This window comes from Vanacampus margaritifer, chromosome 1 (genome assembly GCF_051991255.1).
Source record: "Vanacampus margaritifer isolate UIUO_Vmar chromosome 1, RoL_Vmar_1.0, whole genome shotgun sequence".
Classification (NCBI taxonomy): Eukaryota; Metazoa; Chordata; class Actinopteri; order Syngnathiformes; family Syngnathidae; genus Vanacampus; species Vanacampus margaritifer.
In genome coordinates this window covers 55145187-55159856 of record NC_135432.1, presented here as the reverse complement: position 1 = coordinate 55159856, position 14670 = coordinate 55145187, and the positions used below count along the sequence as shown (strand labels likewise).

Below are 14670 nucleotides of genomic sequence, written 5' to 3'. Positions count from 1 at the left end.
CCTGTTCAAACACAAACATCGCTTATCTCACTGAAACTCACGCCCCCATAAAGAACTGGCAAACGTTGGAATTGTGAAATTACACCCCCCAAAAAGCAATTCAGTACAGGAATCATACGCCGGAGTTTCACGTGAGAAGAGCAGAACGTCAGGAATGTGCTGCGCTGTTTTGCTTAACTGAGCCAAAGAAGACTCATAGCTGAAATACAGTAAATGTCTACGGTGAAATTTACAGTACACGTAACGGCTTTGAGTTGTCTCTTTGAAACTGCTCAAACAAGCTAGTTTATGACCATCACGTTCGAAAACGTGATTGACACGTATATTGTTATTTTTCGTACTAGACAGAAGCACCCGTAATTATCAGCAATGTTAACTCCAGTCTCAAATCATCTTTATATTTGACGTAATTGTCCAAATGTTTGCATACAACAGCGAAAGTGAGCAAAGATTTGCTCCGTGCTTTGAATGTAGCACACTTACCAATTTCTTGTCCTCCGACGAGCTTTTGACAGGAGTAAAAAGTTTGACTCGGTAGTTTCTTGGTAAAAATACCACTGGCACGCTGTTAATTCCTTAATTTCCACATGTTAAAGTCCCGGGGATACGCACATCTTCATTCTTCAGGCTTGCCTCACACTCGCGCAGATTCCAACTGACTGAACCGTTTCATCTCTTTCAAGAGCAGCAAAGTATACCCGGTGCGTTCAGGTTATGTCGGAAAAATCTTACCGTCGTTAATATGTGTAAGGCTGGGGGAAATCGTTTTTAGCAGGCTCAAGAGTATTTAACAACTATGAAAACGTCTCATTATGAATATTTTCTTTAAGTTAATATTCTCTCCAGCTTTTATGCACAAGGAGACTGCCAACGTGTCCCAACAGCCTGTAGATAACAAAATATACGATGACCATGAATGTAGCAGAGGGACGACTGCTTTTGACATCTCGGCTGTGTTTTCCTCCAAACATCTGGCATGTAGTGCAAAGCTACTAACTACAGGAACCAAATTTCTTTCTTTCTTTCTTTCTTTCTTTCTTTCTTTCTTTCTTTCTTTCTTTCTTTCTTTCTTTCTTTCTTTCTTTCTTTCTTTCTTTCTTCTTCAACATTCAACTAATATAATTTTCCTTTACATTTTTGAAATCGTGGGCCACAATTGGATTTGCAATGTGAATAAAACAATTTAATAATTTATACTTACACGTTACAAAAAAAAGCAAACAGACAAAGTTGTGCATTGAAAAGCAGATTGATCAAATGCATAAGTTTGTATGATGTGTGTTTTCTTTCTCACAGTACTGTTTTGTAAAGGAATGCTTTGGCAGGGAATTGTGAATAGACACAAACAAATTGTAACGCTTACCATTACATTTATGAGGGTCAGGTCATCTTAAAGTTTGGCCCACAAAAGAGGGCTTCACTGAATGAATTGTGCTAGATGATAATTTATGTGAGGCTGATTAAAAGGATAGGGCGTTTTTGCCTCGACTTCTCCCTCTACTTTTCTCCTTCCATACAGGAATAATGGACTATGCTGATTGCCGTTTCATCGAGGGACTAAAGATAATAGGACGGTCCGACGGGGCAACTTTCATTCAACGGCACAAAAACAGTATTGAGGCGCCATCATTAAAATAATGTGAGCGAGAAAGTTTCAATAGGTTTCTTTACTTCAAACCCGACTCAAGTTTTTTGGGGATCACTGATCAGTCAACACTGCAATACTGCTATCTGCTGGTCAAAATGGACAATGGTGATTCGAGTTTCCTTGTTCTAACTTGAAACAGGTAGGCACGCTTATTGTACCAATACTTGATTGTATAATTACTGTAATAGGCGGCAAAAATACACACAATCTTTGATTAACAATCTTTAATTAAGTAGTAGTAACAATTATTATTTTAATGAAACAACTTTTCCACATAAATATTTTTAGTTAAGACAAGTGTAGAATTTTTTTTTAGTTTTCAATGTTCATTCGTTAAAAACAAAACAAAACACTATTAATTTCAATAACATGCAAAAATATGTTCTATCAGATAACATATGTCCAGTAATTATATTACGGGTTGCGTCTCAAGGCTGATGTTTCACTGCCATCTTTCTGCAGTGCTACAGATACAAACTTAGCGAACGTTAAAATTGGTGGTAGGCTTGCTAGTGTGGTCTCTCTGAGGCAGCGTAGTGCGCGTACTTCAAAATGCACGCAGTTCGAGTTTAGGCCGTTGCATTCTATTAGTTCAGCACTAGATGGCAAAACGATTCTACACAATATACCTATGGGGGAATCACTGGATGACAAAAAATGTTGCCATAGTCTTGAAAACATTGCAAACTTACAACAAAATCAAAATGTGCTAATAAGTGAACAAAAATACACCACCTTATGAGTTATGATTGTTTTTTGTTATTAGATGGAGAATTGTTGAACTGGGAATCTTTTCCAGGGTTTCTTCTCTACCGGTGCAGAAGTGGGGCTTCACCAATGGGTGTGTGTGTGTGTATTTATAAATATATTTTAAAATATAGTGTACAATTCTGAAAGGGCTTAACCAAGACTACAGATTTCTGACTGAGCTAATAGCACCCCTAAACCAAGTGTGGTGCCATCCCTGCACAAACAAATTGATGAGCTCAACGGCTTTGCAGTTTAATGGCTTAAATGATTACATTTAAAAAATGTATATCATAGCCGATAGTGATGTCATAAACATTCTAAATATTTACTGCAACCTATCCAACAATTTTGGAATATAGTATACTTTTGAGCACATTGATCCAGTATTTTGCCTTAACCATCACAGCACTAAACTCAGTAACTTCTCAAGTGATAAGCAAGACTGCTTTATTTAGGTATGTGTTATCAAGGATGAATGCATTATGCTTGTTATAAAAACATGTTTAAAAACTAAACATTCCTTCTTAAAACTATAACAATCAAGATTATGGATTATTTCTGCTATTCATATTATCCAAGAGAGTGAGAAGCAGTAGATAAAACATAATTATGACAAATAGGAGACATGAGTTAAATTAATGGCATTACGTAACAGACCATTACTGTATAAACCTGGGCTAAATGAAGTATATAGAGGTACTTGAACAAATTAAATGACTTCAATTCTCTGTTAATCTAAATAGGAACTGTTAGTCAACAAGACAATGCTAAAACAAAGTGAATGAAAATCAAATATTTAAACATCACACATTTTCCAAGTCGCTGCCTCCTCCTGTACATATTGCCTTTGAAAACTTTACACACACAAAACAGTTCCACTTCTAGAGTGAAAAGACATCGTTGTCTCTCTCTCATCAATCAAAGTTCATTCGGGAAATGACACAACAGCTGTGGCGTCTGCTCTCATTTACCACACACATTGTGGGGTCAGATGGGCTTGGTGGTACTGTTGTAGACAAGATGCTCCCTGTCTTCTAAGGTTAGAGGAGCGTTGTTGACAGGCACACGGTGGTGCTGTGAGGACTTCTTCTTTGCCTTCATGAAGCAATACAAAAGGATGCCCAATAGGATGACAATGGCTATAGCCAGGACTGCCGCTATTGCTATAACACCTGTACAAAAAAAAGGCATCAATCGTTCATTTGATGGAAGAAAAAAATGGGAATGCTTTATATGAATTTAAATTACAAGGATAGGTACATACCAGTCTGACTTTCAGACACTCTACGCTCAAACTCCTCTCTTCTTGCAAATACATCTTTTTCTGGAAAAACAAGCAAATACATCCACAAAATCAGCAAAAAAGGGCGAATATTATTTGAAATTCATCCATCCATTTTCCGTACCGCTCTGAAGGCAAAAAAGAAAAGAAAAAAGACTGCTCACATTAGCCGTTCTGGCCTTATTTAACACAAATTGAAATTAATATTAATAATATGTAACATTTTCCCTGTGATTTTTTCCCCCAGCCTCTGGGCTATCAAATTTTACCAGTGCCACCAATCTGAGGAAATAACCTAGGGCAAAAAAATAAATTAAAAATGCTGGCAAAAGTAAAATACATTACGAGTCCAAACTAAAGTTTTATTTCAACAACAGCTTAAGTGCTAAAAGGAAAATAAACGGTCGAGTGACTTACATGAATGCCACATACTATAGGTGTGATTTAATATATTTAGTTTATAAAAGGTGTGAAGTCAATGAGTACCAAGGTTGTAATAGGTTTAGATTTTCCATTATTAAGAAAATGGATGGATGAATATTTTATTTATTTCTGACTTGTTTTTGATGGTTTTAACTGGTTTAAATGATTTAAAATTCATGTTTTGTTTTTAAATACAGGATATTTGTTGGGTGCAAGATATAAAAAATATATATATATATATATAAAAAGTTCACAATAGATATGCAATAAAAATTCAAAAGATACAATTTTTAAAACTGTTAATTTACTCTCAACTCGCAGATGAACTTCACACAAATCAAATATATTTATTGTATAAGTCCACAGAACATTAAGTATAAGCTTCATAGTTTAATGCAGATACGGTATAACAAATGGATGGATGGAATTAGTTAAAAAAAAAATTGTTTCAGATCATTTTCTTTGAAAAACAAAACAAAACATTTTGTTACCGAAAATGTTTTTCCAATGTTATTTTTCAGCATTTCATTCATTTTCGTAAACTATGATGAACCTAGTTGAGTACCACCCACCTGTCACTCCTCTGCAGACCTTCAAACAGGTCTCCTTCGAATCAAATCTGTTCTCGTTTCCCTGGCAACCACCGTAGTTGAAGCGAATGCAGGTCTGCTGGATGGGGTTGTAGTACCACTTAGTGAGAGTGTCCCTGCAGCTGCCCGTTTGTGGAGGTTCAGTGCAGCGCACTGAGTGACAACAACAGGAAATTAAGATTAAATTATCATAAATGATGACATTTTATTAATACAATCTTGTCTCTGGGGAAAAAAAAAATCACCTTTTTGCTCATCCACTGGAATCTTCAGCAAAATCTGAAATGTGTTGTCCACTGACATAAAACAAAAAAGTATTAATTGAGGTAAGCCTATATTTCACCCAAGTGAGCTCAATAAATTCTAAAAATAAAAACAGATTCTTACAGTCCTTGCATTTTTGCTCATCTGAGCCGTCACTACATTGAGCAATTGAATCGCACTCCAAGCCTGGTTCCAAACAGCAGCCATTTGCACAGGTGAACTGTCCGGCGGTGCATGCAACGCCACACTTTTCTGCCATGGAGCACATAGAAAAGCGCTATTAGCATTAAGACATAATACAGGCTAGAATATAAAATCATGACATACCTCGTTGATCCGGTACTGGTAAACCCCTACCACCACCACTCCTTTTTTCTGAAGGAAAGGAGAAAAAAAACACAAGTAGTTTTTACCAGACAACAATTGGAGACATTCAGTAGCCCTGCCAGACATTCGGATGGTAAGTGGAACAGTCATTTCAGCCAGGAAAGCGTAATTGTCCCAACTAAAGACATCAGACACTTCCTTACTGGTTGGTGCTTCTGTATTATAATGAAGGAGACCAGACTTTTAGACATGTCCACTTTTAAGGACCAATAAATGCAGGGATTATATTACCTCAAGTGGCATGTATAATTTTATTACACTGAAGCTTGAATTTCTCTTCCGCCTTCCTGCACAGTCTGATAGTGATGGGACAAATTATGCTAGGGCTTCGATGCATGTGTCCAGAAATCCAGGAAGTAATTTAAGAAGCACGAGTTGTCATGATTAATAAAAATGACGAGGAAAAAAGCATAATGGATCCCTGGCAATTTTGGGTGTTATAACTTATTTGCCATGTTGGAAGTTGGCCAATTTCCTCTGACAAATATGTCTGTTTATTCAAGGACTCGGCTAAATGTGCAATACATCTTTCAGCATGATTATTGATGTATATTACGGTTGGATAAACGGATCAGTACACTTTCAGTAAACGTGGCCACCAATCAGTTTCTCAGATGTGGCAAATCTTTCTTGACAATCACGCCATGTTTTTGTGGTTCAATAAAAAATAATACAGTACATTATACTGTATGTGCAGCCCCCAATGTCGGTCAGAGGTTGCAATTTTTATGTTTCTTTAGATGTGTGGTGCTCAATCTCTTCGTTGGAGAGTTGCCAAGTGTGATGTTTTCACAACGGTCCACTTAAGTCATGTTTGGGCATATTGCTCGGTGTGCGGCAGGCTGAACAGAATCTAATTACGTGCAACTGGTTGACAGGAAAATATTAGTCAAAGTCAACCTTCTGCTTTTTGAGTGAAAAATCATAATGAGCATGCTTTAAAGCAGTTGAAACACAAATGGTTGTTTCTAATGTTCCATATACTTCGAATACATGCAAATATATGCAAACAGCGTAATTTGCCATTTAAAGGCAAAGCGTAAACAAGTCTGTCACGTAGACATGAACTGCATATCCACACATGAATAAAAATGTCTCTTAGAAATGTCAAATAATCCCCACACATCATTCAGATGGAGAAGCAAACGTACCTGTGCCATAGCATGCATTTGTGCACTCGTCCTTAGAAAGATAGTTATTCAGGTTTTCCCTGCAGCCACCAAACACAAAGTCCTCGCACTTCTGCGAAGCAGCGTTGTAATGCCACCGAGGGAAGGCGCCACGACATGGTCCAATCTTCTTTGGAGCCATGCAGTGATCTGGAAAGAAAAAAAAAAGTTGATTGTTAGTTGGTACCTTGTTAATTATTAGTATTTTTCTCTCTCTCTTTTATTTTTTATTTTTTTACAGATACTGTACTTAAAAACAATGAAAACATGCAAAACAGTTCTCCCTATTCAAATGTCACCATTATTAATATCCAAACTAGGCAGCATGAAAAGCCATTTCCCTGTTTTACATTGACAGCCAGTTCAATTCATTTGACATACTGAACTTTTTCTCAAGTTATGACTCACTCATATCCAAATGACATTCAACGTACAACAGACACCTTCAACAAAAGTCACTGTTTCTGAAACCTGATCTTGTGTTTTTCTTATGTTTTTGTAGCCCATCCCAACAGCCAGCAGTTTGTGGTGTCTGCTTTAAAGAGTAAAGACTACACAAGACGGTATTGTGTGTGGAGACATGTAAAAGAAAAAGGGATGCTTGTTTAACGGTGTGGGCCGCATAGGAAAATGGAACTTTTTCAGTATGCGACTGATGAGACGTACTATGCTCATCTTACATGACATTACAAAGAGCTGCCTTTGACTATACATCATTCAAGTTACAACATTGTTCTGTTGTACAAGTTTGGCTCAAATGTTTGGCCTCACTGGTAGAAATCAAAATATCTTAATTTAATATTATTATTTTTACCTCGCTAGTAGCTATACTGTATAAAGGCAAACCATTTTTAAGAGTTTCTTTTTACAGATGATTAAGAACATCTGTGGATTTAGATGTAGTTTATTAAAGGTGATCTTCAAATGTTCACTCAGATTTTAGACAGTTACCTTTTACTCAGTGAATTTGAGCTTGAATGAAACTTGGCTCCGTTTTCCCCCCTTCCTGCTTCTACCATAGCCCACATTCCAAACAAGCTACTAATGGATAATTTAACTAAATTGCTCAAGCCCTTACATTATTCCACACTGTGCACTTGGTAAACCACTTAAACTAAATATAATAATTTACCACCAACGGATGAACCTAAAAGTCTTCTAATGACATTCAATTGATAGAGGACGATTGGAGTGGAGGAGTGTTCTCGTTTACGAAACCTTAGGTGAAACCAGACAGACAGGTTTCGTTGAGTCGGGGGTGGAGGTGAGTGGGAGTTGTACACTCTTCACTTCCGTTTTCCAGAGATATCAGAACATAAACATGAGGATTTACGTCAGCAGGTCATGGGCGGTACTCGGAGGAAATTACCTCAATAGTGGATTCGATATAAAGGGTGGTGGAGAATAACGCGGTCCGATCAAACGTTCTACTTCTCTTATCTTTTTAACGTTCCATCATTCAGCCTGTAGGAATTAAGTCAACAAGTCTTGGCAGGTTTCATCACATTAAAAGACAAAGGTTCCACAATGCAAGAACAACATGGAGGTCATCTTTTCAGAAGTGTTCAGATTGGCTTCTAAACGGGAGAATACCGAGTAAAACAAACAGAAATGTGAACATAAAGGGAAAAGATGTAGGTATGTAAAAAGCCCCGAGGAAACAACATGAGCATAAGGGCATTGTCCCAACATGAAACAAAACAGGCGACTCTGAAGGGGCTCAAAAGACACGTCAACAAATACTTCAACTCTCATGTCTTACTATATGTGGCCCAACATTTGAACAAAGTCAAGTCACCAGGACAATCCAAAGTCTCTATTATTTTAAACTATTGCTCCTCATCTGGCATGTCTCGTACACTGATTTACTAACTACAGAGTGTGTGTAAATGCATAAATGATACCAAGTCTAATTTTTTTTTTTCACAATAAAAACAGGGGCCTCCAAGGTCGATCCTCAAGAGCCCCTACCAAGCCTATTTTCCCGTGTCTCCTTCCTTCAACACAACTGAATCAAATCAGGATCGTTATCAGGCTTGTGCAGAGCTTGAAGATGAGCTGATTATTTGATTCAGGTGTGTCAGAGGAGGGAAAATGGAAAACGAGTTGCAATAGGGACTTGGAGACCCTCGGTCCACAACAAATTATTGATGAAAATGGGTCATTTCGATGATGTACATTGTATTTTCTTGATCATATTGAACATTTTGCATGTGGCTCTGAAACTGCTGTCCACCCTGTTATAAGGGGCTAAGTGTTACTTTAAGAAAGCCTCTGATGATGTTTTCAGAGGCACTCTCCATGAAGCATTTTGTCTTTCTGAAACAGTGGCTAGTTGCCGAGTACATATTCATGATTACGTTTAGCAATTTTCGTCATAAGTGTGTAGCTGAATGTTGTCAGGTTTTACATGGCCATACTGTCATAATGAAATATCAATTGATATAAACCTTTTAGAAATTCTAAATACACTTTTTTTTTTTTTTAACTGCACAGTCATCTTGCTAACTGAACCACGTTGTTAGCAATAGATCATAAAATACTAATGCTAGCCAAAATGTTCACTCTGTCATTGTCCACCATGTGAACAATCTCAAATATTTTGCTGTTCACATGCATTCTTGACTTATATTGTCTGCTTGTAGTTAATTCATTAAAAGTGTGGGATCTTGACAAATATGCATTTCTACAAAGTTTGATGAAATAGCTCATAATTATTTGCCGTGAAATGGGAAAATCTAAAAGGCCCCTTATGGTGATATTGACTCTTATGTATTGGCACAGGAAAATTGACAATTAAGCAGAGATACTTACGTTCTGACTGTTCGGGCGTAAGAACCAGAACTGTGACTTTGGTCGAGTCCGACTGCCCAATAGTGTCTGTGACGGTCAATTGGAATTTGTACATTCCGGACGTCAGATTGGACACAATAATCTGGTCTTCAAAATCGGTTTTCTGGATGAAAACAAAGCCTTGGTTACTATCGGGATGCATCTCTTTTTGAGACTTCAACAAAGCTACTAACACTGACTCACCTCAATAACAGCATAGGGATACTCGGTAAGCATTTGCCACATGTAGGACACAATCTTTTCATCATCTTTGCTCTCCAAGCCGTTCAGCGTCACGCTGTCCTGAGGTTGGACCACGCGGTCCTGGCCTCCATTAGCCACCGGTGGGCGGTCGGTTTTCTCTAGAGTGACACATCATGGTGACAGTTTTATTACACAACCACAGATTGTAGTACATGGATTCCAATTAAATCCTCTTAACAGCTCATACTGCATGCAACACATTCACAAATAAAGTGAAGCTGCGGTAGAAGAGAACCCAAACACTACACCGGGGCCGTAAGTCCTTGGCGTGTGTGGACATGTTGAAGTGGAGGTTTCTACCCTAGTTATGTGACCTCCCTCACATATACCCCCCCACCTCCCTGCATCGCTTAACAATTTTGAGGTGAGAAGTTTAAATTTAATTAGTACAAAATTAAGTGCTCATTTTGTAATTGCCAAAAGATGAGAAACTCTTGGAAACAGAAGTCATTCACAGATTAGATAGATCTAGATTTTTACACAAAAAGTGTTTTTACAAGGGAGGGACAGATTGTGACATTCAATTTAACACTTAAAAAAAATGTTACAAGAATACAATTGATTGTACTATCAATTTCCTAAAGCAATGGTTCCCAAACATTTAGAGTGACTAGAATGACAGTGGCCCATAACATGACATTTTTGGGGCACAATTTGAAAATGTATGGGCACACAATTTAAATCGACTTGCGATGTCAATTGCATTATCCATCCGTTTACTTAAACCGCTTATTCCTCACAAGGGTTGCAGGGGTGCTGGAGCCTATCCCAAGCTAGCTTCAGGCAGTAGTATCATTTGCATTATATTATTGATAAATGGGCTGAAGTATGGAGCAGATGTTTGTCAGCAACAACAGCAAAAAAAAAACAGGCAAAAAAAAACTGTACTTGAATACTGAGCTAATTAAAATATATTTCCGGTAAGTTAAAAACTATACTACTTAAATAACTATTGTTTTAAAAAGTCTCAATGATTCAATGCAAATACATTGAACTTGAACGAGTAAAATAAAACTGAGGCAATTGAAGCGTGAACACACTGAGAATCATTGTCCTAAAATATTCTTTAACTATCTCCAACAAGTTCCCTTTACTCTGTTTCTGGCACCATTTTATACAAAACAGTGAAGGCAGAACATGTTTAGAGTTCTCAACTCTCAACTATTTTTGCTATCACTATCTGTCTGCTGCCCAATTTTGGGTCCCGGCACATCAGCCACTTCTCAACTGGTTGGCTGGCTTAAGAGCATTAAAGAAAATTACATTACATTTGTGTCAAAAGTGAATAAGTATGGGGTGTTATGATGTAAAAAGTCAGTGGAGAGCTCACAGGTCATTATCATATTTTCTTTTCGCCATGTACACGGCACATTTGACCCATCACAACACACATTTCCTTCACTAGTACACTGAAAAAGATCTGTGTGTGTGCGTGTGTACTCTGGGTGCGCAAATAGTCTTACTTGGTGGGACATCCACCTCCAGGTAGCTTTCATAGAGGGAGTCCAGGATGTAGTTGTAGTAGCCTTTCTTCCTGACAAAGCGACAGGCGTACTTCTTCTTATAAAGGCAGTTAAAGAGGAAGCAGGATTTGATGGAGTTCTCCTCAGCACCCCTTTGCATGAAGGCCACATTGCACGTTGACTCCTTACAGCAGGCCGCCACGCAGTCTCTGGAGTTGTCCAATTTCGGGGACGAGATGAATATGGCCCCGTCCTTCACGGACTCGTCGACGTCCAACACAAAACCCTCCCGGCCTTTCTTAAATGTATCCAAACACTCCTCGCCCGTCTCCTGACTGGAGGCGCACCCCAAAAATACCAGTAGCAACACCAGCGGCCACCGAGCCATAGTAACGATAAAAAATAATAATAAAGTCCCCCTACAATTCAAAATCAGATTCCTAGCGCCACCTGTAACGAAACCAAAGCCAATAATTAACTATAAATGCCTTCCTGGGAGCTTTAGGCCGCGAGGGGCGAACAGAAAGGCGGCCGCGTTACCTTTTCACTAAAAAATAAAAATAAAACCGAACAAAATCCGTCAATGAGTGAAGTCCTGCCAAGCCTAGTCGTCGGTAACACTTAAGTAACTGAAAGACTTCAAAGTTTGATTCCTACGAAACGCTGTGGCGTGTGACGACACCGGCCGAGTGACTCAATCTTCACTCACCTGGCTGAGAGAGACAGGAAGTGAAATTCCACCCGCGCCATACCACGCCCTTCGCTCTCTCTCTCCCCCTCGTTATCTTAACCACATTACGCAAATCCCCTCTACAACAAACTACAAAACCCTGCACAAAGTACAGGAACAAACTATTGTTGACCTGGGACCAAATGTACCTGTAATAAACCTGATTTTCACTGCATGTTGTTGTTCAGCATTCTCAAATTCAACTATTGTCGGATTTTTTTTCAAATCTATTTATGTGGAGAAAAACTGAACATGCTTTATTATAATTTTCATGACCAAATGCTATCTACATATTATAGCGCTTGATAAATAGTTACTGTTGGCTGTAAACATGCAAGGAACATAATTCAATGAATGAATGAATAAATAAATCGTCGTCATCATCCTCATCCTCAACACTTGTCACTGCACATTGAAAAATGGGTGCTAGTTATGCTTTTTTACTCTGATGTATTTTTAAGGGTAGACTATAGCAGTGTTTGATAGTTGTAATTTAGCATTTGAAATGCTTATGTTTTGGGATTATGGTTCGTGGTATATTTATGTTTGCTGGTCTCAAACTCACAGCCTGGGGACCATTTGTAGCCCGCAGAATGATATTTTGAGACCCCCCAAACACACACACACACACACACACACGCACACACACACACACACACACACACACACACACACACACACACACACACTCCACTTGACATAACATTTTAATGTGTGGCCCCGACTTTTTTTCTTTTCTTTTTTTTGCTGTAGCATATCATTGCCCTTTTATAAAACCACTTTTGGCGACCAGTTTTGAGTGAAATGTAGTTCTAAAGTGACATCAAATGTAAGGAAAAGATGTGTATAGAAAAGACGGGTCCATCCTGTCACCCAGTCCCAGTCATGTTTCATAAAAAACTGCCATGAAGAGAAATTCTGTCACCAAAAACACAGAAATAAATAAATCACATATATCTAAAACAAGTCAATTAACTATTTTAAAATCTTTAGTAATGTTTGTTGTTTGCAGTAGAACCGCATTTCATCATCCTGTCATTTCATTGCTTTGCATGTAGCTAAAAGAGATAACCAAAAATATTAAAACTACTTCTCAGTGTGATGCAGTGCACTTCTCCACTAACACAGCTCCACATATTGCACATATTGTTCTACTGAAAAGTTTAGCATATGTTTGTAAAGGCAAAATATTTTTAAACGGTTGCCATTGTTTGTATTAGATTTTAATAGCAATTTTATTTATTTGTTTTGTTTTTATTCGTACATTAGCCTTCAGGAGGCTAGTTGTCAACTGGTTGTCACAGCCCTGGGTGCATTTTCCACTTCCTACCAAAAGGTGGCAATACAGCCTTACCTGCATCGAAAGTGGCCGCGTTCCCTAAATAGCTTATTCAAGTAAAATATGCTTTTGCCATGCTTCTTCGTTAAATACCAAAGTATACACGTAGCACATTATTACTTCACATCACGATTGATTTGGAGCTGACTCATGCACTGAGTCATGATTTGCATCATCACACGAAACCACGAGGGAGAAACCGGAAGTTGTCGAACGTACTGTGACGTTAATCAACTTTCTGCATTGACAACTCAATATTTTAAAACAAATGCTAAAGATAAAGTTTCTATTTAAACCATAACACTGGACTGACTATGTATGACTATGTTGAGCCCTTTCACGGCGCCCGTTTGTGCTTTCATCTCCAGTGTACGTGGATAAGGTGAGCAGGCTTTAGGCACATCTGTGGTCGTTAACAGTGCAGAACTAAGTAGCATAATATCAGATGAATGAATTTGTGTAGCAGGAAAGGTGAGCTGCTGCAAGAACCTCAATAATTCAGCTGCGTCAGCGAGTGGAGTGTACATGTATGGCTGATTAAAAGCCCCTACCAGCAGAGCCCTATTATAATCACATTGTAATGGCATCATGGGAAACTTTGAGGAACTGGATGGTAACACTATGGATTGTTAACCTATGATTAGTTGTAATGATATGAAACGTCACTAATGTATTCATCTGGAAACAAAATGGACGGGTTTTTTTGTACATCCTTTTTTTTGTGTGCTTTTGACATAAAGTAAAATGAATACAGTAAAACAGTAAATGGTTACACAGATACATTAAGAAATGGAAACCATTCTGTATTTATGATTATATTAACTGTTTTACACGCAGCACTTTGTTGCATCTGTGGTTGTTGGTAAAGTGTTCTAGAAATAAAGTTGACTCTCCATAGCCTACTAAAAAAAAACTAAATATCTTATTAGATTCATAAAACTGACTATAATTATAGCAAAAATGTATTTTGTTTTCATCTTTGACAATTAATATCATACATTAGTTTTCAGGTTTCGTTTTACTTTGTTTCTCTGTACAGAAAAAGGAAGGCCAAATAGTTACTTGTGAATTGCAATTTACTTTATTATACAATGATTAATGACCTTTAAAAAAAAAAAAATTGTGCACTCGACAAACACTCCATTTATATATATATATATATAATTCATACTAATACTAATACTACTAAAATCTAAACTATAATGAAGCATTTTCAAAAAGATAAAAATGAACAAAAGTCAAAATGCATTACAAAAAAATTACCATAATGGAAATTCTAGGGGATTCTTCTTATTTTTTCATTCCGTGTGTTGTCCCAAATTGAATAATTGGTTAAGATTTTAAAACGAGTATGAATGCACCTTGCTTTAGGAATGGTTCTAAGGAACAATTTACTTTTAAATTGAGAGTGCATTAACCTAATCTATGGAGCAAGCCTGCTGCAAATAGCGAAAAACCGTAATTGAGTATATAATGTTTATAATTGTCGATAATATTGATAGCTTAAACTGTAAGTATGCCGCAAACAA

The 14670-nt window shown here is 37.6% G+C and overlaps 2 protein-coding genes across 4 annotated transcripts in view; both read right to left on the bottom strand.

Moving 5' to 3' along the window:
- LOC144041559 (pleckstrin homology domain-containing family G member 3-like) overlaps positions 1-660 on the bottom strand; it is a 29949-nt gene extending 29289 nt beyond the window's left edge. For all 3 annotated transcript variants that reach the window (XM_077555345.1, XM_077555347.1, XM_077555346.1), the window contains exon 1: positions 484-660. The gene's annotated coding sequence lies outside the window, so the exon portion shown is untranslated. The remainder of the gene's footprint in view (positions 1-483) is intronic.
- A 2168-nt stretch (positions 661-2828) lies between these two features.
- On the bottom strand, positions 2829-11805 carry spint1a (serine peptidase inhibitor, Kunitz type 1 a). The gene is made up of 11 exons (XM_077555344.1): positions 11613-11805; positions 11073-11522; positions 9550-9707; positions 9328-9469; positions 6496-6663; positions 5285-5332; positions 5081-5209; positions 4939-4989; positions 4676-4846; positions 3663-3722; positions 2829-3570 (listed from the first exon to the last, which is right to left on the bottom strand). Exons 2-11 carry the CDS (start codon positions 11458-11460, stop codon positions 3386-3388), a joined length of 1500 nt encoding a protein of 499 aa, XP_077411470.1. The 5' UTR covers positions 11461-11522; positions 11613-11805; the 3' UTR covers positions 2829-3385.
- Between the last annotated feature and the right edge of the window lie 2865 nt (positions 11806-14670).

Coding starts and splice junctions, on each gene's coding strand:
- spint1a (XM_077555344.1), bottom strand. CDS start 11,460: ATGGCTCGGTGGCCGCTGGTGTTGCTACTGGTATTTTTGGGGTGCGCC. Junction 5,333..6,495: donor AAATGCATGCTATGGCACAG/GTACGTTTGCTT, acceptor CCTTTCCTTCAG/AAAAAAGGAGTGGTGGTGGT. Junction 4,847..4,938: donor TCCAGTGGATGAGCAAAAAG/GTGATTTTTTTT, acceptor GTTGTCACTCAG/TGCGCTGCACTGAACCTCCA.